The following is a 26,507-nucleotide window of genomic DNA, read 5'->3' on the forward strand; positions in this document are numbered from 1 at the left end:
ACGGATCGTGTTTGGAGCACTGGCCAGGGTACTGTATGGATGGGTTCGTGTTCGATTATTAATTATTTACATCTTCTGCGGAACCCGATTTCCGACCATAACGCGCGCGTGACTCGGAGCTAATGGCAAGTAGAAGGGAGCATTGGCAGCAGCACAATTTTGACGTTTCGTACTCTGTCCCTCGGTGGTGTGGCCTTCCATCCCTCGTGTGTCCATCCATGGAAAGTGCGTGCGCGATAAGAAGGCGCACATACTACGTACGTTTCGGGCAGTGGAGTCATAGTGAATTTGCACACACATCAAAGGGTGATCTCTGTATGTCCGTTCATCTTCTGCTGGAGGCTCTGTTTGTGAGCACTTCAGATTTCAGAACGATTTTCCTGCAATCTTTCGTTTTTCCTATCATTGCACAAATAGGGAGCCTGTTAGCCATTCTATCTTTCTTATACTTTTCACTCTTTTTAACACACACACACACAGGCACAGCGGAACGTGTGTGTACACACAGCTGGACGGTTCTACATGCGTTGCTTCTCTTCCAACCTTCGCCCGTGTACGCGCAGGAACAAGACATGGCGTTATAATATTCGTCTGTTTTGTGTGTGTTCTAGAGGTATGGAATATTTTTCGGGGATTTTTTTTCGGCAATCCTTTATACCCGGTTTTTTTTTGTTGGCGTTTCCACTGCGTGCCGCACACGGAACAGCGGAAGGGTGGAAAGGCGAAGGGTGAAAAAGAGAGAACCAGGGATATAATGTTTGCCTTCTCGCGTTGCCCCGTTACCCGGCCATCATCCCTCGTGCGTCAACCCTGAATGCTTCCACATGCTTCAGGAAGAGTTTGTTGTACCGGTGTGCGTCGATCGTCCATTGCACAAGATGATGTTGGACGATTCTACGTGTGCGTAAGTTCGCCTGTATACGCTCATACAACAGCCTGGCAGAGAGTCCAACTTAAGTTGTTCAGTTATTTTCGAAAGTTCAGCCGATCGGAGAGCACACGCGAAGAGCGACAGCCACGGACCAGCCACCGGAAAGTGCGGAGTGCGCGTTGCCGTTTCCCGTCGTCGAATCGTTTTTTTTTGTTTTGTTTTTTTTTTGTTTGTTTAATATTTTCGCTACTTCCGTTTGTGATTTCGTTTTGTCCGTTTCCGTTCCTTCTAAACGCACTAGATCCAGTGCCGCACACAGCGCTTAAGCAGCTACTAAGCAGCGAAGTTGAGTGTGAGAGAAAGAGTGTGTGTATTCATCTTGTGTGTTGCGAAAATCACGGAAACTCCGAGATTTTGCCTCTTTCGATAAAAGTTACGATTCATCCGCATGCGTACGTTGCTCTTCTTCTACGCTTGATCTGCGCGCGTGTTCTTTTGCTGTGTAAGTGTATGCGTATGGGGTTTTTGTTTGAGTGATTCGATTTCCGAAAATACGACTCCCGTTAGTTGTTCTGGCCCATCTTGCAACGGTTATGTTTTGTGTTGTAAGCGCACCGAACGTCGATTTCCGTGTTTGCTTACTGTGCAATAAATGCAAAATGCCTACCCAGTAACAAAAAATAGATCCTACAAGCAAAGCACAAAACAAATCGAACGTACAGATTTTACACACAAATCAGCACTTAGATGTGCGATTCGAACAAATAACTCCAAACCCGTATAAGGGTATGGAAAGTGCGTGAGAGAGCCAAAGCATGAGCGTACGCGTGTTCACCATTGGCAGAGAAGAGGTGATCGACTCGTAGATGAGCTTGAAAAGATTTGTGAGAGTTAGATTAGTGTGCGAGAGCTTGGGAAGCGTTGTAGTTGTGGGGTTTACCGGTTGCCGCGAACCGGCTTAGTAGTATCTATATAGCGTGGCGGGATGTACACACATTTAGGCAGATATATAACATCAGCTTGAGTTCTCTTTCACTAGACCGCAGTATGCGCCGTGATACTAACTGATATTTATTTTAGAATGTGTGCGTATTTCCGTTCCATCTACCTATTTGCTATACTTTTGCAGCGTACTTAAATGTACTTCATTTTGATGTATCTGTTATGTACTATACTGAATTTTTGCAAGATTAGTATTATGTTTGCACAATTTAAATTAGCTAACCTTCCAATTCAAGTATTGCTTGTATCGAAGGGTCGACCATTGTAAGCCGGTTTACACTTTCTGGCAATTCTCTTTTCACTCCATGGCCTCAATTCTGCGCCAGAAAAAACTGCGCTACAATCCAGCTTGAAGCAGCTTTGAACTGCTGTGTCAATAATGGAGATGACGAGATGATGAAGTCTGTGACGTACTCAAAATTCCATGTTGTGAAGTCTTCTAAGATAATTCCAGGAAGCGGTACCGTGTGTAAATGGAGTTTTTTCGTCTCATTCTCAATATGATGAACAGGGCAATTAAAAACTCAATAAGGTTCTTTACCAGATCACCATAATAAAACGATCATCTCCGGTGTAATATTCGACTTCGGATCGGTTAGGCATGTGCTCTTGTGTACGGAATATCGCTAGTGACAATACCGATAGTATTTACACAGACACACCGAAGAATCCGGTTTCTTATTCTTCTGAGTAAGCTCAACAATCTGGTTATGGTTAACGGTCTATGCGTGATTTGGATTACCGATATCCCAATCGCTGCTACTGCTTGGCCCAATTTCTAATCTTGTTCACTTGCGAGCCAGATCGAATGTATTAATACACAGCTGTCAAGAATGTCTTCTGTGAATTACGATTAAATTCTGGATAGACAGTTAAATTGCGATCGCTTTTTCGGTGTTGCTTTGTGTGTAAATGTGTACGATTTGTGTGCGTTTCTTCATCTCTATGTCGTGTCTGTAGTAGTACCAAATTTGTAGTAATAAATCCGTCAAACAGACGTATAACTGATCACATGTTTCTTTCCCAATCTCGTCCTTTTTTTTCTCTATCTCCATCTCTTCATCCAATCATCACAGCTAAAAGGTGTAGAAAAGTTGTATCCTGAAACGCGACACTTTTGGGTATCAAACAAATAAACAAAAACCAGGGTAAAGGTGACACTTAGAAAAGACGGCCGGGCAATAGGTGTTCAAGGCAGAAAGCTTTTTTTCGCACAGAAAGAGCTCTTAGTGTTTGTTATCTGTGTTTGTACTACCAATACCGCTACCATTATTATTAGTACCACCTATTGTTGTTATTAATGTTTTAAGTTGCTTGAAACGTGCTCGAGAGAGAAAGAGGTATACAGAGAGAGAGAGAGAGAGAAAGAGAAAGGAAGCGTATCGAAATCAAACGCGTGTGTAATAATTTCTAATGTGCTATATTAGCAGCAGATAAACGCATGATAGTATGAGCAGAGTGTGAGCTGTAGGAGAGAATAATTGGATAAGCGTTTACTACCGTTTTCACCTGGATGCGATCAAACGCGACCCAACGGATTAACTTCGGCTCGTCAAAATTACCCATTTCGGCCTGGTGTGCGTGTCTATATTCGCGGTTTCGATCCAAAGCTGAGTCGTTACACGTTACGTTTGTGCATTGTGTCTGAGTCCTAGGCATTGAAAAGGGATCTCGATTTGGAAGCGACAGTGTGTGTACTCCACGTGTTTATCTGCATTGAATTCACGTGCATGTTTCGCCTCAACGAAAGACACCTCATGCTCTAGTGATCGTTCGTCAACTTGGGTCCTGTGTGTGTGTGTGTACTCGCGTGTTTATGTGTTTGTGTTCCTACGTGTGCCTGTGCGTTTACTGTATGTGCTGGCGGACCAGTTTTTAGGCTGCTAAGGAAGAAATAGCCAACGAAGTATATACAGCATCCAAAACGTTTGAAACGTACTGGGCTACGTGCTTCAATTTCGCGATAATTTAGCAACAACGCATTGTACAAGATGGCGTCTAATTTGGAGCAATTTTCGGAGCTTGAGCTGTCGAAGGAGGATCGTGAGCAGATCTTCGACCCACCGTTGGATGCGCCCAAAACACAGAATGGTGCCAGGTAAATATTTTGTTTTTCCAATAAACCAGTAACAACGAAACTGTCACAAAAATTGCAGACTCCCACCATAACTACTAACTGCGAAAATTTAGAATCCTTTCTTTCTTTGGGAGAGCTCTATTGCTATTCGCTGCTGAATTTATAGGAAAAGCACAGTAACTGTGATCGTCATGGTAGTCAGATAGATATATCACTCTGTATACGTCTTTGTATCTTAGACGAACGAATCATTCGGATCCACACGGTTTGAGGAGACCAGTAGAAAACCTATCCTGTGGTGAGATCTAAAACCTCGATCAAAATTCACGTTCAATGCTTCACACCAAAGCATGGCGACTGGATGGAGGGTGTCTTTTGGATTCTCGTCCAAATTCGCATAATCGCGTCCCGATTCATTTCGCTGAACCTTTTTTCCTTTTGCAGCGTTTGCCTTACCGCAGCGCTGCTTGTCCTTGTGCCATGTTTGGAGAAATCCCGGTACAGGCGGTAGTTGGATGTGTGTTACGCGCGCTACCTGATGACGGTCGTCTTATTCTTTAGCTGTTTGGCGGCAACCTTCTTACCTTTCGTGCGCGTTCGAGAGCTGCGCCTCCTCCTTTCGGTTCTAAAGCGTTGAACAGTTGAACAGCCCCTTACCCAGTGTTTGCTTTATGCTGCTTCTGTTCCTTCCTTTTACAGCGACGAGGATCGGTTCCTATTTTTTGTGTGTGCCAAAATCCCGAATTCGCTTCAAACTCCTAAACCACTGCTCTGTGCGCTCCCTATTCTGGGACGATCAACCCGATTTCCCGCTCATTCCCCGACCGGTGCACTAGCCGCCCATCCTGGAATCAACCCGTTGGCCAACATTTATATAATACTCCCAGCGTTGGTTGTTTTCTTGGCCGTTTTATTTCTTCCTACATTCACGTTTACCGCATCCAATTCTCAAGGTTGTGCTCGTGCTTGGTGGTAGTTGCAAGAGCGCGAATTTCTGTCCTGAAGTCGAGCACACTGCATAACATGCTGCCGCAGAAGAAGGCTCAAGACCCTCTCGGGGATTATGATTTTCGATGCCTGCCTGCTTGCCCGATTGCTCGATGGTTGAACTGCTCAAATTTCATTTCCACAATGGTGCGATATTGGGGGAGAGTTCAGGCGAGGAACCGATGTGACCGAATCCTTACATTTGATGGTGTGCGTCGAAAGGTAGAAAGACATAAAACACATCACAGGGAAGCGAACGGCTTGTTTGAACAGGACCAACATATAGTGAATTACATAATCAAACTGATGCTAGCAATTACATCATGCAAATTAGACCTGTGTGCAGCAAAATGGGGCAAAATAATTTTGTGAACTGGTAAGGAAAATATTGAAGTTGTCCATTGAATGTGTCATCCCCAAATTGACTGGCAAACCGACCAACGGGTGACATGGGCTCGAAAGGAGGAGGCTTCGAAAATAAAATAATTAATTGTCTCTGTTTCAATTAAGCAAAACATCAAAAACGAAACGAAACGGCCCCGAATGATAAAACTTTCCTAGAAGGATCCAACGAGTCGAAGATTCGGGGCTTCTGGGAAGAAAGACTTTTCGGAACCCAACGGCATAACATGGCCCCCTTTTTTTAACGGTACCTTATTTTTATGCTTCACAAATCTCGGCGAAGATGGGGCAAAGCTGAAAGGATGAAGATCACCACCAACACCTACCATCGTCCCCTACGATCCTACTCTGATCGATAGTGATCTTGCGCAGATCTTTGAAGAGGAGATGTCTGGACTTTAAATTGAATATAAAAAAGAAGCACATTAGGGCTCCATGTTCGACGATGATTTATTGACCAAGGCGTTAGAAAAATGGATGATCAAATGAGGTTGTGCGGATCTCACATTCCATCCAGCAGCATTACCTAATTTTATCTTTCATGTTACCCCATGTTTGAACTTATTATTTAATTTGTTTTATTTTTGATACTTGATACCACCTTAAATGATAATAATGAAGGTATTATTGTCTCTCAATTCATATATGTACACTTAGCCTACGTGATTTCAACTGTGTTGTTCCGAATCAATATGGCAGATAACGCTACTGGAAGAAATATACTAAAAACTTAAGTGTCACTGAACTACTCCGAAATGGCAGTTTATGTATTTGTGTACGTTAATTTAAGAACTTCGCTTTTTTGTCACTTGTTTCTTGCCTAGACTGAGTTGCCTGAACTTTTGAGTTGTATTTATCTCAACAGGTACCTTCGGTACCATCCGTAGCTAAGGCTTTTAAGTGATTTCAACACAACACATGTTAGTTTCTTGATTTCCCACCTAATGCAGTATCTCAAGATTTTCCATCCAACTGCCATGCATTAGTCTGCAATATGAGAAGAAGACACTCTAGAGCCTGAGAAGCATTAATAAAAAGAGACCCAAAACCCAGACACGCATCGCGAGACGATGGCTTACATTTATCACCTGTTCATTTCCTGTTTGTCTGGCTAACGCCGGCTGGCGAGCTGCCGAAATTCGTCGTGAATCCAGAGATTTGGAGCGCACACTGGGAATCGATTTTCTTCCCTGTTACGCTTCGCCACGATCATCGCTTCGGTTTTGGATGGACGTCGCTGCACCAGAAGCGCACAAACAGAATGCAGTAACAGTAGCGAAGAAAACGTAACCGACGCCTTCCCGCAGCTCCACACTTGTAGTCTGGGTCGTCCGACTACGGGAGGATTTTCGCGGTTCTTTGCAATCTTTTCGACTAACCTCGTGCACCGGTTGCACCACTTTTACTATCACTCGTGCATCCCTGTCGGTGGTGTGCATTTTGTGGCTGTCTTCGTTGCGTACAAGATTTGCTAACCTCACCAAATGGAAGCCATCGGCTGTATAGCAAGAAGTCACTCTAACCTTGAAACTTTGGAACGATTCGTCCAACGACAGACAACGCCAACCACAACAACGACTACGAATGGATGTAATAAAACGTTCCAGTTCGAAAATGCGCGGGAAGAGGTTCCTTTTTTATCCACTTCCTTGCGTACGTCCAGTTGTTTGGAGAAGCGCTCGGATGCGAACCTTGGGAGATTCTTCGAGCTGCACTTTTGCTGTTCTTATTGTTCGTTTTGTTTTGTTTTGTTTCAAGCGTAGCAGATGAAGTTTGGCGCTGCATACGCTGCATCCTTCCGCGAATTTTGTAGATTTTTTTGTGGTTGTTGTTTAGCATTGTTATCGTATCTTACTCCAGCGTCCATACGCGGCACTAGTAGAAGAGAAGTTCACCTTGAAACGTTAACACGCTGGGTAAGATTTAAAGTTTCCGACAAATGTTCTCCCAGGGACGATTGAACGTATCGCTTCAGCGGTCGAAATTGGTTGATCATGCACCTTAAGGGAGCGATCGTTACTAGCGCGCTTCAAAGCTGACCTTCATTGGACATTGAGCTCCAATTTTTTAACGGTCGGCAAATACTTGGTAAATTAAAAACCCTACACCTAGCCCAACCTGCACCAACAGCAACGCAATGGAGTGTGATTTCAAACATAAAAAAGTGCAATCACAACACATTCTATCGTTGGCACACCGTTTCCAGGGAGTTGCGGCATAACGAAAAATGCACGTTGCAGTTTGGTTCTGCCGATGGCAGAAAAATATGATCCATCCTGTTCCTCCCCGCCGAACAAGTGAACGTACGGCACAAACCCATCCATCTCGGGACGCGCGTACACGTGTGTTATGTAAGCGGAGCTTACCGTGACACAGAATATCGTTACGCCACGAGCCAGGCTATCCTTGCACGGTGCACTTTTTCCCGTTTCCCGGGAAAACTGCAACGGAAAGCCAAACTGACACTCATTCCTCGATACCTCCCATTCCTGCCGTGTATGCTCGACGGTTAACACAAAGATTGGATTATGTTTTTACCTCTCCTTTGGTCCACACTCGTTCGTCTGTAATGTTATGATTTCGCTGGGTTTTTTAAATTGCAGCTCGCTAACCCCCTCTTACTAATAAAATGCGCTTGGTGTGGTTTGTTTAGTGCAAAAGAATTTGCATGCCCACACGCTTTTGGATGCGTTATAGTTTTTACCCTTACTGCACTATATCATATTCATCAAGACAACCGTACAACCGTATTCATTCTCCATTACACAATATCCGTTTACTCCGCAAATGTTTAACGGATTTCGTTACTTGATCATGGCATTAAATATATGCGAAGCTAAATATAATATTTTGCTGAAGTTTTTCAATATCTCGTTTATTGATATTAAGTTCAAATTCTCCAAGTTAGTCTGTTGTACTAATAGCAAGTTTTAGTGCAATGGTTTGTGATGCGAATATCAGGATTTTTTTTCATATTTTCAAACTCTAGAAAAGCTCAATGTACTAGAAACTGTAATTAGATAAAATTTAAATTGTCATTTTGAAGAACTGTGTACTAAAAATTATGCTGCCGAAAGTAAAAATACACCTGAATCAAGGTCTACACATTAAGTTCGACGAGACGAGACGAGAGTACATTTTGTACAAGGTATATAGAGTAAAATAGAAGTAAAGTAAATTGTGTTGATTTGTTTTCACCGTTTTATTATTTGCTAAATTTTTTTTTCATTATTTAAAGTACTAACAATCGAATCGTAATTATTACAAAATGATTAACCTAAATGTTGTTGTAAATCCATGTGATGCTATGTGTTTAGAACTTTACAAAAAGTTATGTCTAACGGAATTAGAAGTATTATATTGGAACTAAAATCTCTTAAAATTTGTTTTAACTAAATTGTAGAAATGAATAAGGCAAACATATTACAAAAATCGTAAATTGAATAATAAAAGAACCAAACTTAAAAAATGATATATTGTAGTGAGAGAGCAAAAGAGAAGAACATTAAAATAAGAAGGAAATAGAGAAAGGGTAGCTCGTTTTCTTCCCCGTTGCTAAAGAAAGGGAAACGAATTATGCTTCAAGTGTCAATCATCGCTCGTTGCAGGATCGCAAAGGTCCGATTTTTCGTGGCTCCTCTTCCGCTCCGTAGGCCGGTCCGTCGTAAGCTGTGTTAACATGCTCCAGGAAACAGATATCCTTGCCGTACACACGCTCTATATCCATCCCGCTCAATCTTTCCCGACGATGATGATGATCCGCTTCCGTAAGGGGGAAAACAGCGGCATTTCTGCAAACATTCGGGACCTCCGTTTTTGGCCGAAATCCTTTTCAGCCAAAAAAAGGGCTACCAAATTTGGCCCAACGGTGGTAAAAAGTTTGGTTTGTGTGTGATCCGTTCGCGCAAACGCACACTTGCAAAGCAAGGAAAGCGGATACATGGCAACGGGTTTCTTACGGAAGCGCGCTAAGCCACGCAGATACGTACGTTTTCTCAGCGTTCCTGTGCGATCCATACGGTCGCGATGGGTACATGGGTGGATGAGGAAGGGATCTTGGATTTGGAAGGGTGGAGGGAAAAAAACGTACGTGATGGAAATTGGACAGATTCTCATCAAATTTTGGCACTGGATCGGAACGGGCGAGTGATCTTTCGTGTGTGCACTTCTTTTCCATACCTACTTATCCCGGAGTGTGTTGCATATCCCTTCTGCCGCTTAACACGGTCCGGCTCTCTAGTTAGCTTCCCTAGGTTTCTGGTCTTGTTGTTTCCGCTGTGGGGTTTGCTTTACGCTTGCGCTTCGAAAGGATGATCAGCTTCTTATGCTCGCACTTACCCGCCATCCTGGATGTGTACGAGTGAAATGATTTCCTGTTCCAGATTATCACGACAACCGAAGGTGACCAGTCAAAAAAAGGGTTTTGTTGTCCAAATTTGTTCACTATCTGTGCTATCTGGCAAAGGGGATCGCGCGGAAAAAAGATATGTAAAAGAGATGCGTTTTCGATGTACCTTTCGGGTCGAAAGCATCGTTGTTTTAGGGGCGGGAGCGATGTGCGAATGGGTCAAGATGGACAGGGATTAGAAGAAGCAGAAGAAGCGATTTTTAATACCCACTGCTTGGTGAAAATGTCCGTGAACTGAAGCGAGATTATCATTGTGATTGGAAAACAATTTTAAAGTCACTACTTTGAATCCATAAGAAGTTGTTGAAATGTGCTCTTCAATGTTCTTGCCATCAAACTTTGACTTACAATCAAGTATGTTTCGCAACGCCAGGCAGTGGCTATAACATGTGCGATGGAAAGGATACGTATGCTATCGATAACTCGTTCGGTTTGTTGTGAAGCGGACATCCGGCAGTAATTGCGCCCAGCAGAAAGAGCACACAAAAGAGAAGGTATCGCATAATCGATGAGGGATCGATTTGTAATCCGGAACAGGAGGTACCAATGGTGTGAACGTTAACATGCAGATCCTTGAGATATTTTAACCCGTGAGCGGCAAATTGCAGAAGGGAACAACAGAAGCCACCACTAACAACAGCTAACGACGATGGATTGTATGCTTTTGCGTATGATTCCTTCAAGAGTATCAAGTGGGAATGAAAAGACAATCTCCCTTTACGTAAAATAGAGTATGTATTTGTACTAAAACTGCGTCCAGTAGACGAACGAGCAATTACTCGAATTTTACAAAATCCTTTTTTAAATTGTAAGAGCGTTCCGCTTTTACAGGTTTCCACAATATAGCATGCTTTATATCGCTATAAAAATTGTGCAAAAATCTGAAATGTTTAAGCGGCTTCTCTGCTTTGAAAATTTTAGTACAACAATTGATAGATAGATTTACTAAACATATCTAAATAATTAAATCTACAGCAATACAGTCATCTTCTGAAAAAAAACAAGACTTCTGAAAGAAATCAGAAATAGAGAAGTTCATCATCAATATCCTTCTTCAACATCTGTGTACTAAAATTAGTACTAAAAACAAATTAAAAATCTTTACCATATCAATTACTGTGAGATAATGTTTGATACGACATTAAAAGTGCATCAGAATGTTAAAAACGCTTTTTGAAACTCCTGATAAAATTTTATCTCCCTAACATCAGCCTGCCTCGTTACAGCCCTAGGCAAGAACCGCCATATACCGCCACAAGGAAATCTCACGACCTGCTTAATCATCGGCTAACAAGAAGCAAATGAGAGGGCTAGGTCGGTGCTCAAACAGAGAAATGCATCAGTGCTCAGTCACATACCGGGTGCATAGAACAACGCTGAAAAACTGTTGCAAGAAGGGGAGGAAGGGAGGTGGGGTTTGGTTCGCGGACGTTCGTCCAATATCGTTCGGTCGCATGATAATCCGGGTGCGTTCCGAGTCTCTATTCAAAGAGACCGGGGTTGCAATCGCTTTTCGTCAGGTGCTGGCGCGCGCGTTCCGGCTGCTGGTTTACTCTGCTGCTGCTGCCGTCGCGAAAAGGGAGCAAAGCAAAATGCACTCCGCAAGTACACACATTCCCGGAAGGGTGATGCACAATTAGCGCAAGAGAAGCAACCAAAAAAAAAACAACGAACACTATCAAAACCCCGAACCTCAGCAGGGAAGCTTCCTCTTGTATGTATATATTGCTCTTTACCCTTTCTTCTTTTGTAGAAAATCCGTGATGACCTTTCCGGATCGGATTGTTACAGGAGACTGATTCGAGGTTGAAGGAAAGTGTGATAAATCGGTATTTGTTTCATTTTCCATGCCCATATCTCCAGCATCGTTTTGCTGTTGTTGCCGAGAACGATTGTAGAAACTAAAAAAAAAACAACGGTGCTGCATTTTTTATAGAGAAAAACGCGAAGAAGGCACCATTATTATTATTGTAACGTCTTCTGGTGATATGGTTGAATGTTGTTAATTAATATTCAACCTACCGTTTGCCTCGCCTTCTCCATCCACAAAAACAACGTTTATCGAAAACGATTCGCCCGCACAGGAAAAGAAAGTTTAATGTTGATTTTTATTTCACTGGCCACATTTCCACTAATTGATCGTACCCTGGGCACAAGCAGTTTGCCCCCAAAACGAAGTTCGATATGCTTCGATTGTCCGATGCCAATTAATGGAAGTTGTAACAGTAGTCCTCCTCCGTTTTGAGGTCCATCTTGATTTAGTTCGCAACAAGTAATACCAAAGAAAAGTTCATTAAGTAAAGCGTGCAAGAAGTGTAAAACTCCTTTTGCCGGGCAATGAATTGAGTCATTGCATAATTGTTTATTGGCCCCATACTTCACCACGATTGGACAGAAACAGATCGGTAGTTTAATGTAAGGTGTATCTTTTTTTTTTAGATGAGACAACCAATGATTTTATTGTAGGTTGAAATATTCGTATTTCATGAACCGTACCGTTCCAGCAAAAACGGGATTTTGTTTTTGCCTCCCGTTCCGGGTGGTTCATTTTATTATCGCGCTTGGTTTGGTTGGTTTGGTTGAAGATTGCTGAGGGTTTTTCCAGCATTTTCTTCGGTTTGCAATATTTCAAGGCTATTAGGGCAAAGTTCTGCAACCAAAAAAAAAAAGTACATCAAGATTTTTTTGCTTTCTTGTTTTGTTCAATAATCCAAAATTTTTGTACATGTACAAAATGTACCGTACAAATACGGTAAGCAGCACAAATTGAAATATACGATAAGTACACTTGCTTATCGCCGCCCCGATGCTCGAGAAAACTAATAGTTCATTAACCTCAACGCACGGTGCCGATTTTGGAGGAACCATGGTTGGAGGGGCCATGTATGTCAGATAAAAGTCGGTGCAAAAATGGGAAAAGCGCCGTAATCGAAAAACGGAAAATCACCGTTTTGTGCCAGGTTTTCTACGTCGGCATCGCTAACCTTTCCAAACGTTCCAACGATTCCATGAGGTCTACACTTCCATGGAGGTGTGGGAGAAATACAAGCGGAATTGGAGGATGGTTGAGGGTAGTGGCCGTGATGGTTGATAAATGAACTGTATTTTTTGCGATTTAATCATGTTCATTTGTAAAAATAGTGCTTAATGTGATGTTTATCTTTTGTTTCGTTTTAGGTAAGCATTCAGGAGTTTATGTTAATAAATCTACAAAAAAAAACAACAATACAACCGGGCTACAACAAGTTGCTACCGGATAGTAAGTAAACCTTTTGAAATGAAAACTAATTTCAAATTTATATGAAAACATATTTTTGGTTCAATATTGAGTAAAACGTAAAAGTAAACCCATCACTTTATAAAGTAAGAAAAAAGAACAAAAATTTACGAAACAGATCCATGCCGAGATGAAAATAGAGTGGATTTTATTTTGGTGAATTAAATTTTGCAAAATAAAGATAGACAATATCTAAAACCTATCTAAGGAACAATGATTTGTTTAAGAAACATGTAAAAATTAAATATTAGAGCAAAAAAACTTTAAAAAGTTGGATCAGCAAACGAATATATCATAAAAAGATTTAAAAAATGAAAAACTTAGAAGATATGCTTTCTAACCTCTATCAATCTTGTCGATGTATAAAAATTAGAGGAAAAAAAAGTTAAAAAAATACTAAAACTTACTAAAGAAGATAAGAAAGATGAAACAAAATAGAAATTACTCTATGCAAATCTATCGGGTCTAGTTGATCTGCCAGAGCTATTAGAACAATTAGATTAGTTCGTTCATTGTGCAACGATTCTAACATTTTCTTCTCTTTTCTTACGTGTTCATATATACCGTGCTCCGTACCGTTCAGGGGCTACGGACCTCTGCTCGATTGTCCACTGTCCATTCTAGGTCGGCCGGTTCACTCATTCTAGTCCTATTTTATTCGACCGAGATGTGTTGGTACCTCGTCTACCTTCTTCTTCTCTATATCCTTTTTTTTATAGCCAAGGAGTCCGTTCATTGCTTCCTTTCAATTTTTCGGCTGGTCCTTCCTGATTGCGGCCTGTTTATTTTTTTGTTGTTGTTGCTGCTTTATTTTACCTCACCACCGGCTTCTCCCGATGGCACACCGGGCAGGGGGCAGTGAGAAAACGGGTGGTTTGGGGGAAGGCTTTTTTGGGCTCATTTTTTCGATTATTATTCATACAAATGTTCTACAAGGCGCATTGTGACGGGAATTGTGATGGGATGTTAGAAAAAGGGGGTTTGCTTTTTTTTTGTTTTTTTTTTCTTCTATATATTTGTTGTAAAGTGGGAAGGAGTGAGCAAAGGGGAGGGAATCGGTGGTTATACCTTCTTTTCTTTTACTTTTTTGTTTTTGTTTCGCTGCTTGTCAAACAGTAAGCAAGAAAGGGGCAGCGTTTTATGTGTTGTTCCGTTTTGTTTGTTCCTTGTGTAGTCATGTGTGCGTATCTGTATGTTGTTGCGCAAAGCCTTATGTATGTGTTTGCGTTTATCTTTTCTTATTATTATATTATGCGTCTTGCGTGTTTCAGTCGGCCTCCCTCTGTCTCTCTGTTTTCTAGTTTTCTTTTTTTCTTATATCGTTTTTTTGCACTAATTCTAAGCTTTCTCTTCTTACTGCCAACTCTTCGTCACGTTTTTCCTGCCCATTGTACCCTATCTTTTCTTTCTCATTCGTAGTGCTGTTTTGTTTTCTCCTTTTGAAAACATCATAACCATACATGTTCTCCGTTTCTCTCTTATGTGAAGGAAAATTGCTTCTCTTTCGTTTCCTGCCAGTTTCCTGTGTTGTGTTCATTTCCTTCCTTTATATCGTGTACATGTTTGGCGTGCTGCGTTCTGTTTCGGTTTCTCTTCGCCACTGCAATCGCTGTGCCAATTGCTCATTGTGTGTGTGTTGTTGCTGTGTGGATCCATAATTTGGCTTCCCGAAATTGTTTTCGCCCTACATTTTTCTCTCCTTTGGTGAGGCTCGTCCGATCGCTTCGCCCTACATTCCCATTGCACGTTCGGTCGATGTTCCTTCATTCCAAGTTCAACAAGATTAGCGAAACAAAAAATAAAACGGAAGTACCACCGGCATTCCGGCCATACCTTTGCCTCCCTTTCGGTTCTGTCTGTCCAATTGGGTTTTGACCGTGGACGAGCAATTTCTTATTAATTGCCAAAATTCGCGTTCCGCCAGAAGCATGACGGGCGACGACGGGCGAACAGACGAACTGGGCAAGGGCTCTCCTCGCAACTTCATTCAGCAAACTGTGGTGCGTCGCTCGATGCAAATGTTCTGCGGCGTTCCTATCGTCTCTAGATGGGCAATAATTCAAGCAGCCACAAGTGAAAACCTGCTCGCGACATGCGACACTGCCCGCTGGACAACCGAATTTGGTTTCGTGGGGCGCTTCCCTAGGCTCGGTTGCTTTCGGAAAACGATTTATTACAGTTTCCAATTTAAAGGATACCTTTCGGAGCTTAATAGTGGTTGATTAGCAAGCAAATGTTCAATCTCTAGACAATTAGCGATGTTTCACTGCATGATTGCGTCTATTGTCGATTGCCTTTTTAACTCTCGAGCATTTCTAACTAGCTGTAATTCATTTTGTTCCCACAGGAATTTGTGTCTCCCCGACCAAAATTGTTATAGAACAAAATTTTTAAAATTTCACATTAATAGTCCTTACTATTAATGCTTAATTTAATAATTAAAACATACCTTCACATGTCGATGCTCATGAACGAATGAACTTTCCACATTCCTATAGTCGGAAAATCCTTTGCCCATTAGCTAGCTATATTAAAGAAACTGCAATCAAGGGCGTAAATGCATTGGAAGGATTTTTCCCCTGATTGCTTTTGCTAATGCAGCTGCAATAAACCCGTACGCGCATGATCCTTTTTCCATCGCGTGCGTTGTCTCTTTCGCAACTGCACGATGATGCAACTGCACCGATGCACCTGTTTGTGTGCTTTGTTTATTTTTTCCTTTTTCGAATGAGCATTCGCTAAAATGCATGCCTGTGTGTGTATGGGTGCATCACATCTATCAAAACATCATCGCACTTCCGTGTCGTGTGCGGGGAGCGGTGGGAGATTTTTTTCTCCGAGGGCGGAGCAATTTTTATTCGTCCACTGCTAGGAAAGCAAACGGAAGGATACCGTGTGCGGCTTAATAGATAAAGGGACCGGGCCCGGGGGGAGGGGGGGGGGGGAATTCGAAACCGGTGCAAGCGCATGAATGAGAGCAAAAGTGCCAGTGTGGCCCTGTAATGACGGTATTTGCCAAGTGCAACAGGTCCCGCTGGTGCAATTTGCAAATGCAATTTTCCCCTTTTTCCTGTCGTTCTGACCAACAACAAAAAAGGGGTGAGTGCGTACTATGCCACAGAGGGTTGAAGGTAACCAAGGGAGGCGGCAGGGTCGAGGAGAAGATCAAAGGACATATGCTGTGTACGCGACCACTCGCCCGGCCTGGTGGGTTATCGCGAGACAATGGTGTGCGCATTTAAACTGCAACAGTTGGTTCGTGGAAGGGTTGTTCGTGCCCATCGCCAAATCAACCCCTCTTTAGAGGTTGTATCGTTCACATCCGCATCGTTTTTTAGGCTGTTCTCTATCGATGGGTTTCCCGTGCGCAGGGTGTGTGGGGAAACGTTCACTTTCTCACTTTCCCTCTCTGTCTGTCTGAATTTCCGCACACAAAAGGATGCACAAGTACTGCCTATGTACAAAGGTTGGCTAAGAATTTCACACAAAAAATAGCATAACATGCCTTAGCCTTCTGAATGGTTATTGGTTTATTAATGGAAAAGGTATCGCGTGCTTATAAAAGCCAGAAATGCACCATGTAAAAGAGTAATGTTTACTATCATTTCGCTTTCATTCATAAAAATCGCACACGTTGCGTGTTCTACTAAAATCGATCTGCAATGATCGTCTGCTCGAGGGGAGGATAGCCATGTACTAAAAAATCAAAGTTTTTTTTTTAGTGTTCCATCTTCTACTTACCCGACCATCGGTTGGAGAAGTGCCAAGAAGTAAAAAATATCATCACCTCTTACCTGCCCAGAAACACAACCGTAGTACTACTGTTCCTTTTACGAAAATCCTATGCGGCCTTAGTACATAGCGCCTGAATGTATGCAAGCATTACAGTGCAATTATGGTTTTAGCGGGTGTTTTGTTACCGTGTGTCTGTTTATGCGTGTTACTTCTAAATGACAGTTCTAGACGCGGTTTGACAGATCGAATCCGTAAAAACAGATATCGAATTTTATTTCAATATTATATATTGTCGAAATATTTCTTATTATAACTTAGAACATGAGTTATCCACAGTAGCAAATCCGACGATAAAGCAACTGGATCTTGATAGAAAAAAAACATATCATTCTAGAGCATCAAAGGAAATTGTTGTAGTTTTTTGAAATATTTATATTTTACACGCCAACCACATTCCAACTAAGCCATCAAAATACTCTTATCGTGCGCGTTTTGATCCTTGTTTTGAGATGCTTTGTTTCCCAGATCGGTCAGATCATGCGGCACAACCGTGGAGAGATGTGTCTCAGCGCAACATGGATTTGTGGCCGCTCAGCATCATCGTTTGCACGTTGTGCAAAATCAGAGTTCCTGGCTTTTACTACTACTACTCCCTGCAACCACTACACGATCAAAATCGAAACGGCGAACAAAAGCCAAACGTCCGGTGGAAACACAAGAATGGGAGCTTTGTGGCGTGGCGTACCTTGGACCGGTTTCCCGGTCACTCCCCAATGGCCCAAAGGGGGGAATGTTATTGCGAATCGCACTTTGCATCGGCATCGACCGTTGCAGTTTGCTGTGAGTGGCCGTCCGGTACGCTTGAGTGTGTTTTAGCGCGCATTCGTTCTTTGCCATTCCTCGGTAGCGTCGTGGGAAGCCATTTTTCTGAGTGAAAATATTATTATTTGCAACGCAGCGCGTTACTTGCGCGATGGATGCGCGAATTTTAAAGAACGCACACTACACCTTCTGTTGTATCGTGTGGCAACATTCGATAACATGAGCCTGCAAAAAGTAAATAAACAGTGGGTATAACAATACTTCAACAACGATTGCTGCGTGCAAATAGAATCCGACGCTTTACGCATGTTTATGTGTGATCAAACGTCAGCAAATTTCCAGTCATTTGTTTTGAAATATTGGGCGCGGATTATTATATCTGCCAGCAAAGTTTAATCTCCACATTGAGGAGTGGATGTGCGGCGGTGCACACTCAGCAGTTTGTGGACCATCGTTTTATTGAAGTTTCCGAACAAATTAATGGGCTGTTCGTTGCCGCGTTCGACTTGAGTGCACGAGTAGCGTAATGGTGAATTATGTTGATTTATCGTTCAAGTAGCGCCTGCATGTGTGCGATCGTCACGAATAGTTTTGCTTGCGAAGTCAATTTGAGCTCTTACTCTTTACTACACTTCCTTGGCCACGCTGCCAATGCCGTGCCGCCATTCGTACCAAGCCGATACTGTCAACTTGTGTCGTTATCGCGTGTGCGTACAACATCGTCGTGTTGGTGCCTGGGCAAAAGGGCGTGTGTGAGTGAACGGTGCGGTTCGTTGCTCTCCTACAAACACAATACACAGTTTGGGTTTAGATTAAATGTTCCGTTTCGAGTGCAACAGCACAAAAATCTCGCCCCTTGCACTCATCTGCTCACATGTCTGTACCTTGTGCGTTCACTAAAGCACGTGTAGTGGTGTTGCTTATTTCAATCCGCGGGAGCATTACGTCGCATCATCGTCACACAACAGTGGTCCCGTGTGTTTGCGCCGGTTAGGGTGACAATTCGTATACGTTACGTGCCGGTGACAGATTCAGGCTGTAGTACTGTCGTTTATACACTACGTGTCAGTGCGTTTAATTAGTCGCTTACCCAATTCGACCAATTTGGCGTGTACTTGGGAGTCGGGATATCTGGCCGAACCTGGATGGGAAAAAATAGTGAGAATGAGTGAAATTCGTAACGTCGTATGCACATAATCAATCTCCTCATCATAATTCACCTGTTTGCAATTGAACGATAACAGCGCGTGGCACCATATGGAAGTTCCATATTGACGCATTCGGTAGTGCATCTGTTCTCTAAACAGGGGGAAACAGTAAAGCATACCTGATTGAAATCATAAGCTCGGTGGAATGTCCGCTGCTGTTAGTGCCTCCCCTCGGTGCTGATGCTTCACGTACTGATAAAAACCATTTCTATCGCCCTCAAGCTGCACGTAGAAACAATCTCGCGTAACGCCACTGTAGTGTGAGTGTGTTTTCGCGATAGCCTCAGTTTCCCTGTGACGTTTATTATTGAAGTACTTCGGTGGTGGCGATTTAAGTGTAAACATTAAACCTACCGCGTGAATTAGTGCACTAGCAAAGAAGTGACCTGCTTTTGCGTTAAGTTTGCCTTTCCAGTTGTTGTCGTCTGCAACATTGTAGCTGTTCTTCGACGAGCAATCGTAGACTCCATGTTCGTACAGCTTGTTGCTTGTTTTTAGTGCGATAAGAAGGTGATGCGTGTGGTGCGCGTAACTGAACTGAGTGTCGTTTGCTGGTGCCATATTTGTCATAGAAAGTTTCGCATAAGCTTTTGTATGAATGTCTTAAAGAGTGAGCTTCACAAATCGTACAGTCACGTGTGGTTGGGATTGAATCGTATTCCGCAAACTTGGTTAATGTTAATATGGCCAATCATCAGTACCAGCAACAACAACAACAGCAACAACCGCAGTATCAATACCAACCGATAACAGAGTATCACAGTCCTGCACTAGATTATGGGCATCCGATAGTATCGACAATTGAAACTTACTGGCCGCAGTTCCAATATACGGATACTCATACAACACAGAACGCCAGTCTCAGCAATAGCAGAACTCGTAACAATCGCCATTATAGCCGTTATGAACAATATCAACAGTTTGGCACGCGTAATAATTTCTTAACGTCGTCACCCACACGTCTGTTGAGGTATGTTTTCTTTCACTTTTTATGAGGTACTACTTTTTCTTATTTTCTCAACTGCGGTGGACCACCACCACGGTTTATCCGTGCTCACCAAGAACATAGTTTGAGCCAGTGGCCAAACGCAGGGCATTCCAATGGCCGAATGAACGGACGCTACAGAAAATAGTACAGTGCATAATATTACACCAGATTTGATTATACCTTAAGATATGTTAAATAATTATACCTTAAGATATGTGCAGAAGAAATCTGCAGTTTTTAAAATAAATATTATCTTATTACATCATTGACAACTAAAATTTTTATTGTTTTTCGTCACCGGTTTATGTGTCAAATAATGTTTGGAATTGTCATTTCTAAGCAGCACGGATAATCCAACACCCGATTAAAAATCTCTCGAATAAATGACAATCTATTGACGTTTTTGGTTTTGAATTAGCTGACGATCTTCACCTTGATTCATCTATAGCCGTATAAAACAAATATCATGTATATTATACGAGCAGCTAGAACACTGTACGTCTCGAAGGCTCCGGTCTACAAGGGTTAGAAATCTAACCCTAATATCATTGCATAATATGGTCCCATACCTTATCGTACCTATGATTATATTTATCTAATGCATTTGTTTTCCTCTTCTTCTCCTTTCAGGTAAGCAATCTTCAAACGGGAGTCAAAATCCGGCCAAAAATGCATCATTTCACCCTGGGAAGCTTCACCCAATGGAAGATGCTTAGTAGCGAGCACAAACTGTCGTTTAATAAGCTAAACAGGCGACTGTTTGTTCAGCTGTAAAGTTATATACAACGTGTATAATCGTCTATATAGATTAGAAGAAGAAACAGCCGACAGCTGCACCTTCTTTTTGCTTGGGGCACCCGTTATCATTAGTGCGAATTTGTACAATTGTAAACATAACTCTGACGTGCTCTGTGAAAGTCGCATGAAGCTAGTGGCGCCAAAAAGGTGACGCCTTCCTTACGATAGAGGCAGCGGTACCGATAGCTCCTTGGTAGGGGTAGATTGCTCCCTGCCCTGTACCGAAGGCATATAACGATTTCAAATACAATTTAGCTTAAACACCGATCAGTTTCAAGAGCCCTTACACAAAAGTCTTCAAATTGTTTCCTATATTACCGCTTATCAAACCGAACAAGCCCTTGTAATCTTCTACCGGTTTTGATGGGCCAAAGTCTAGACATCAGCTTTGATTAGGGTTTCAGTAGTACAGTGGAACACCGTTTATCCGAGCTCGACGGAGCTCGGAACGGAACTCGACGAGAGCTGGATAGTCTGAGTTACACAGAGTGTCGCTGTATTTTATTTCGCGAAATTTATTCTTCGTTATCGAAGGTATGAAACAAAAGTCTGGAATGAATGGTTATATTGAATTCAGTGTAAATAATTAGGTGCAATCAGATTATTAAGCATATTGCAAAATGTTGCTCTTAAATAGCTTTTTTTTACAACACTAAACATCGATAATCCATCAAAAATATCGGCCAGATATTGTTGAAGAATAACTTGGGAATGACCCATTCCTTTACCGCGTGTACTTTCATCAGCCCCGCAGCATTGCATGGTTTCATTCAGTTCTGGCGCAATAAGTGCTACTCATATCAGCTTCTAATATAGAGCTACCTTGTTGATGGGTTCTTACAGTGCGCACAACAAATCGAACCAGGAGAGAGAATCTACGTATTGAAGATCGCGTAGAATAGAAAAGAAAAGCAGCAAAACCTTTCGGTGTTGGTGGAGAATGTATAAAGCAGGAAAAGTAAACATTTGTTATCAATAATGTAACAATTTCTACAATTTCCGGAGTAGCCGGCACTGTTGAGTCGCAGCACACAACTAAAGTGGGACGCAAGCAGCCACATCTGCGCGTGTTCAAGCTTACATCAGAGGTATTAGAGAGTGGATGTGAAAAGATGCAAGATGTTAGAAAATCGATGCGAGAGGGAGAGATCGTATTACAGAGGAACGGGAACAGTGGAGGACATGGTGGATGGTTTGGAAGATTATGGTTTCATTCATAAAAATATGGGAAGTTGGATTGAGTTAAGGCATGAACATGTTGGCTTATGCTGCTGCTTTCTGTTACTGAATGAAACATACAGGAGTGTAGAAGCAGAGGGAAAAAGAGAAGAGAGAGAGAGAAATGCACAGAAAGAGCGATAGCCCTTGGTTTGAAGCCGCAGTGAGCTTAGCGTTTAATAGTAGTCCGATCTGTCGGTTTCTATTTCCTGCTCCGCAGCGGTGCACCTTCAAAAAACGTAACCGAAAATCCCAAAATACCCGTTTGGCCGTCTTCCAATGCGTGTTGCATCTCAGCCAAAGTGAAATGATTGGCCACCGTCGAATGCGTGATGCACGATGCATGACGCTCTACAGCTCTGACAGAAATCATCTCAAACCCAGTGGAAGAGGTCCGTCTGTCTGTATGCGACTTGCGTCAGATTATTAAGTGGCATTAATTCCAGCACACACAGATGCACGGAACCATTCGAATGGACAATCTTCAAAACTCGGGTGGTTCGGCTTTGGACAGGAGTTTATACCCGCTGCACCATCGTCTGCTGGCGCGATCGTTCTGACAAGGGTGAACGTTCTGCGTTAAAAAAAAAACCTTTCAAATGCACTGACTTTATGTGCTCGTTTAAGGAGCTGAATCTCACATATACAATTCTAACGAATGTTTCATCGCCCGGCCTGCATAAGTAGCTCCACCACCTCGCTCGGAAGGAGTGAAGAAGCATGTTAACGGAAGGGATGTTTTTTTTTATTGGAAACAGAGAACCTGCTATTTTAGCGCTCAACGAACACACTTAACACGCAGACATCGTGGTAAGATTGTTTATTGCATTCTGGCCCGAACTGCATTCCAAAGTGTGCATCTTTTAGAGATCCTGTTTTTGAACGTAGTAAAGTGTAATACAAAACCAAAAACAAAAAAAAACAAGATCAACTCATGGGAATAGCTTGAGGCGACCGCCGCATCGCGATGGGAGCGATTTATTTTAATTCTGTTATGTCCGTTGGTTGCGTTTGGAAAGGAAATGGAGCCACTTTATGATGCGCTTTGGAGCTTGGATATTGATTTGCAAAATGAAAAATATGAACAGTACCTCTATTCTTCCAAAGAACTTATTTTGACAGTTTGACAACTTGAGCTACTTAACCGCGCGAGATCACTTACAACAGATTGTGTGTAAGTTTTGATAGCTAAAGTTCGTGAATCGATACAAACTTTAGTATATGATTCCAGAATACGTTGTACAAACGATATGTGAAACAATATGCAATTTACGCTGGTATTCGAGTTACATTGAGGTCTCCAGGAACACATCAGCAAAAGATTGCATTTTGCACAAGCTGAAATATTGCAACGCGATCGCTATCCGCGACCACACACACACACACACGCATACCGTACCGAGGCGGATGAACGATGAATGCACATTGCTCAGCACTTTGTTGCAGCTCAGTATTTTATATACACAGAAGTGGACACAAGGAGGAGAGCCTGTTCCAGTGCAACAATGCATTTTGCCGTTACAATGTTTGTCAATGCGGGTTTCTTCTTGTTTTGTATTTTTTAACCATTTTCTTACAAAAAAAAAACATAAACTAACAGCAAACGCAGACGGATGTATGTTTACGTTGACAGCAGGAGAGTAAATGAGGTCACCATTGATCCTATTTGACGACATGATCGACAAACGTCATGGCCCTTGGGGAGATTGCGATTTGCTTCCCCCGGGATTCATGCCACCGCTTGCATTTGACTGATGTCAACTGTGCCTTATGCTAATAGAAAGCGCGGTTTATTTTCGTGTCCAGGAAATGCTATTGCACGAACCCGTAATGCGCATGACACGAGCAAGCGGGCGCGATCGTCGCGGGAACGAAAGTTGATGCAGCGATGACAACATTGTAATGGATACATTTATTTTTGTTGTTGCTTTTGGCCAGTTTAAAGCTGGAACAATGCGGGTGGCGAACGGGGGGTGGTGCATTGTTATTTCACACAACACAGGAATGAATGGCGGAAATGCAATACCGCTACTGTTTGCATTTGCATGTATACTCTATTGCTGTGTGGAATTGTTTGGTGAATATGCTTTTACAAAACACAAAACATATTGCAATTGCTTTATTGCAGTTACTGAGATACTGAGCAACTAATATTTTATTTTTTTTTCCTTTGAAAAAAAAGGTAAACGTAATGAGTTTCACTAAAGATCACATTCATCATAAAATTTCAACGCGTAAGTAGGGATTTGAAGTTTGATAAGCGCTGTCTAACAAATAATAAAATCACCGCACAATCCATCACTCTGTTTCAGTGGGCGGCACTAGGTCTTAATATTAGGCTCCATATAGGGGAGGCGCTGTATCTTTCAAAGTCCTATTTGGCTAATCTACACATGTGCATAATTTTACAAAACGTAATAATTTAGACATAGCAATACAGCCAGTTAAGCATAAAACAGTATTCGGTCATACATTCTACGTAAAGGCAATGTTTTGCTTGAAAAACGTTTCCACCATGGCGAGCTCTGCGATCTGGCTACGGAATGAGGCTTTTGAATTGGAAATGAGCAAAACACCATCTCAAGACAATTCGTCTTTTGCCCGAAAGACACCTCGTAAAGGCTTCACTTTCCAACTTCCTTCCCTCTTCCTCTTTCTATCTTTCTCTCTCTATCTCTCTCTCTCTCCTTGCATTCTTCCCTATCCTGCCACCCGTGGACATGTTTCTGGAGGAAGAACCAAGGCTGGGTGGTGTTCCCGTTTGTGGTGACACCGTTTGCGGGCGTCGATGTTTGCGCATTCCACACCAGCGTATGTCAGCTCCGGGATAACGCTGACGACTTACCGAGGACATAGCCACATTCCGCAAACTGACGAGCCAGAAGTTGGCCTTCCTTCAGAGGCCTCGCCTGAACACGCTTGATCCGTGTGTTGCATTGCATTTCAAAATCCAACCGTCCGATCGTTGGCAAGATTTACCTCGGGGGGTTTTTTTTTGTTGGTCCGTCTGGTGGTGGGCCATCAAAATGCATCTTTGGATGTTGACTGTCTCCACCTTAAGTGCACCCCAGGGTGCAATCCTGTACACGTGTGTAAAACCTGATAGACGTAAACGTGCTGATGTAGAAAGGGATGACCGGGAACATGTCTTCTGGAATAAGGTCTCGCTGTGTAGATGGTTGAAGCATTGTAGGCTAATGGGGATTACGCGTGTCAGCTAGACACTTCAGGGACACGGCAGTTCCCACAGTTCTATCCTGAAACGTGAAGCTAAGCGAAAAAAAACTTTCTTCAGTAAACAGGTCGTGCGGTCTTCGGAACGTGGACCCAACGTTATCAGTCGGTTTGTTGTCTTTCTTCGTTTCGCAGCATCATCCTACAGCAACATCGGGTTTCCGTAGCGCGTCTCGTCCAGGATCAGAAGTAACTGAAAATAAACCCCAAACCCAATCCACGATCAGCAGAAGGTTTGCGCTGGCATTCGTTTGTGGTTGCCGCCGTGTCTTGGCAAATGTAACGGTTTCTCGCATATTTTAGTCATGGTTGTTACAAGCAGGATTGCGTCTATCGCCGTAGACGATCGAGTCCCCAATACGATTGAGTGTACATTGCTCTTAGAAGAACAATTTGGCGGGCTGTGAATGTTAATGGCTGGCTGCGATTTTTATTGCAGCGTATTCTGTGAACGGAACGGACATGGAGCACGCCTCCATGGACCGCATTTCAATGACACGTGACTGTTGCAAAAGTAACGTGCGGTAACGCAATTCCGGCGAAGAGTGATTATGCGATACAAATTTAGAAAGCGGAAGTTCCTTGTATTGATCTGTGACGTATGATATTGATATGTGACGTAAGCCTCTACCGGATGAGTAATGGCTGAATTCCTCTGTCCACGTTTTGCTGCAAGGTGGGAGGAAAGCATCACAAATAATGGGGCGTGTTTCCATTTGGTTAGTCACATGGAAATGTAACTACGGGTTAGTCGGTAATACTACACATAGGAATACTATTAATCATGGTAACTTACTTTTTTTTTGCTGAGGAATTTCATGATGCTGACGACGCAACAGCTGTCAGCGAAGATTCATATAAGCAGAATTTAGAGAATACAGGGATGATAATCTACATCAGTACGAATACAAGTTGCTGAGTAAATCTGCACGATGATTCAACGCTTAAGTCTGGCTAGTGCTGACACATCGGAAATGCCACCAGAATGGAATGTACTCGCTCCTCGATCAACGATTGCTAATATTGGCAGAACAGAATAGTTCTTGGAATTCGTGTAGGAATGCAGTGCATTGTACAACTTGTAATGTATTTGTTTATGCAATTAATGCGCGCCTTGCTTCCGGTTTGTTCGGTAGAATGGTGTATCCAATAAGTACCGAAGAATGTGGTACCGTGTGTACACAGCGTATGTACTGGATGCAGCTCTTTAAAGCGTGAATAATTAAACATAGTGCTATGCAGAAAGTAGAAAAGAAAGTCCATTACTTCTGCAAACGAAGATGGGGAGAATGCGAATGTGAACTTCTTTGAACTGACAACGGTAAATAAGTGAAAATAAAGCAGCGTATGTGAGAGAAAGGGTATCTTGCTGGCGGAGTTGTGAGCTATGCTGCAAAAGCCGGCACATACCATCGTCGTGACCTCGGCCGAAGAAGCAGCAGAGATATTTTTTTTTTTTTTGTAAAAACCCTTTTCAGGG

At 42.5% G+C, this 26,507-nt stretch overlaps 1 protein-coding gene across 3 annotated transcripts in view; it reads left to right on the forward strand.

The window, feature by feature from the left end:
- LOC125770162 (insulin-like growth factor 2 mRNA-binding protein 1) overlaps positions 1-26,507 on the forward strand; it is a 61,259-nt gene that overhangs the window by 19,539 nt on the left and 15,213 nt on the right. Inside the window, exons 1-2 of one of the 3 annotated variants that reach the window (XM_049439508.1) lie at positions 1,202-1,373; positions 2,950-3,971. The exons of 1 other annotated variant lie outside the window; for it this stretch is intronic. In XM_049439508.1, the coding sequence (XP_049295465.1) occupies positions 3,865-3,971 (107 nt within the window). In that variant the 5' untranslated portion in view covers positions 1,202-1,373; positions 2,950-3,864. Of the gene's footprint in view, positions 1-1,201; positions 1,374-2,949; positions 3,972-19,267; positions 19,760-26,507 lie in introns of those variants that run through there. One more of the 3 variants, XM_049439507.1, reaches the window with a different exon arrangement.

This window comes from Anopheles funestus, chromosome 3RL, assembly GCF_943734845.2.
Source record: "Anopheles funestus chromosome 3RL, idAnoFuneDA-416_04, whole genome shotgun sequence".
NCBI lineage: Eukaryota > Metazoa > Arthropoda > Insecta > Diptera > Culicidae > Anopheles > Anopheles funestus.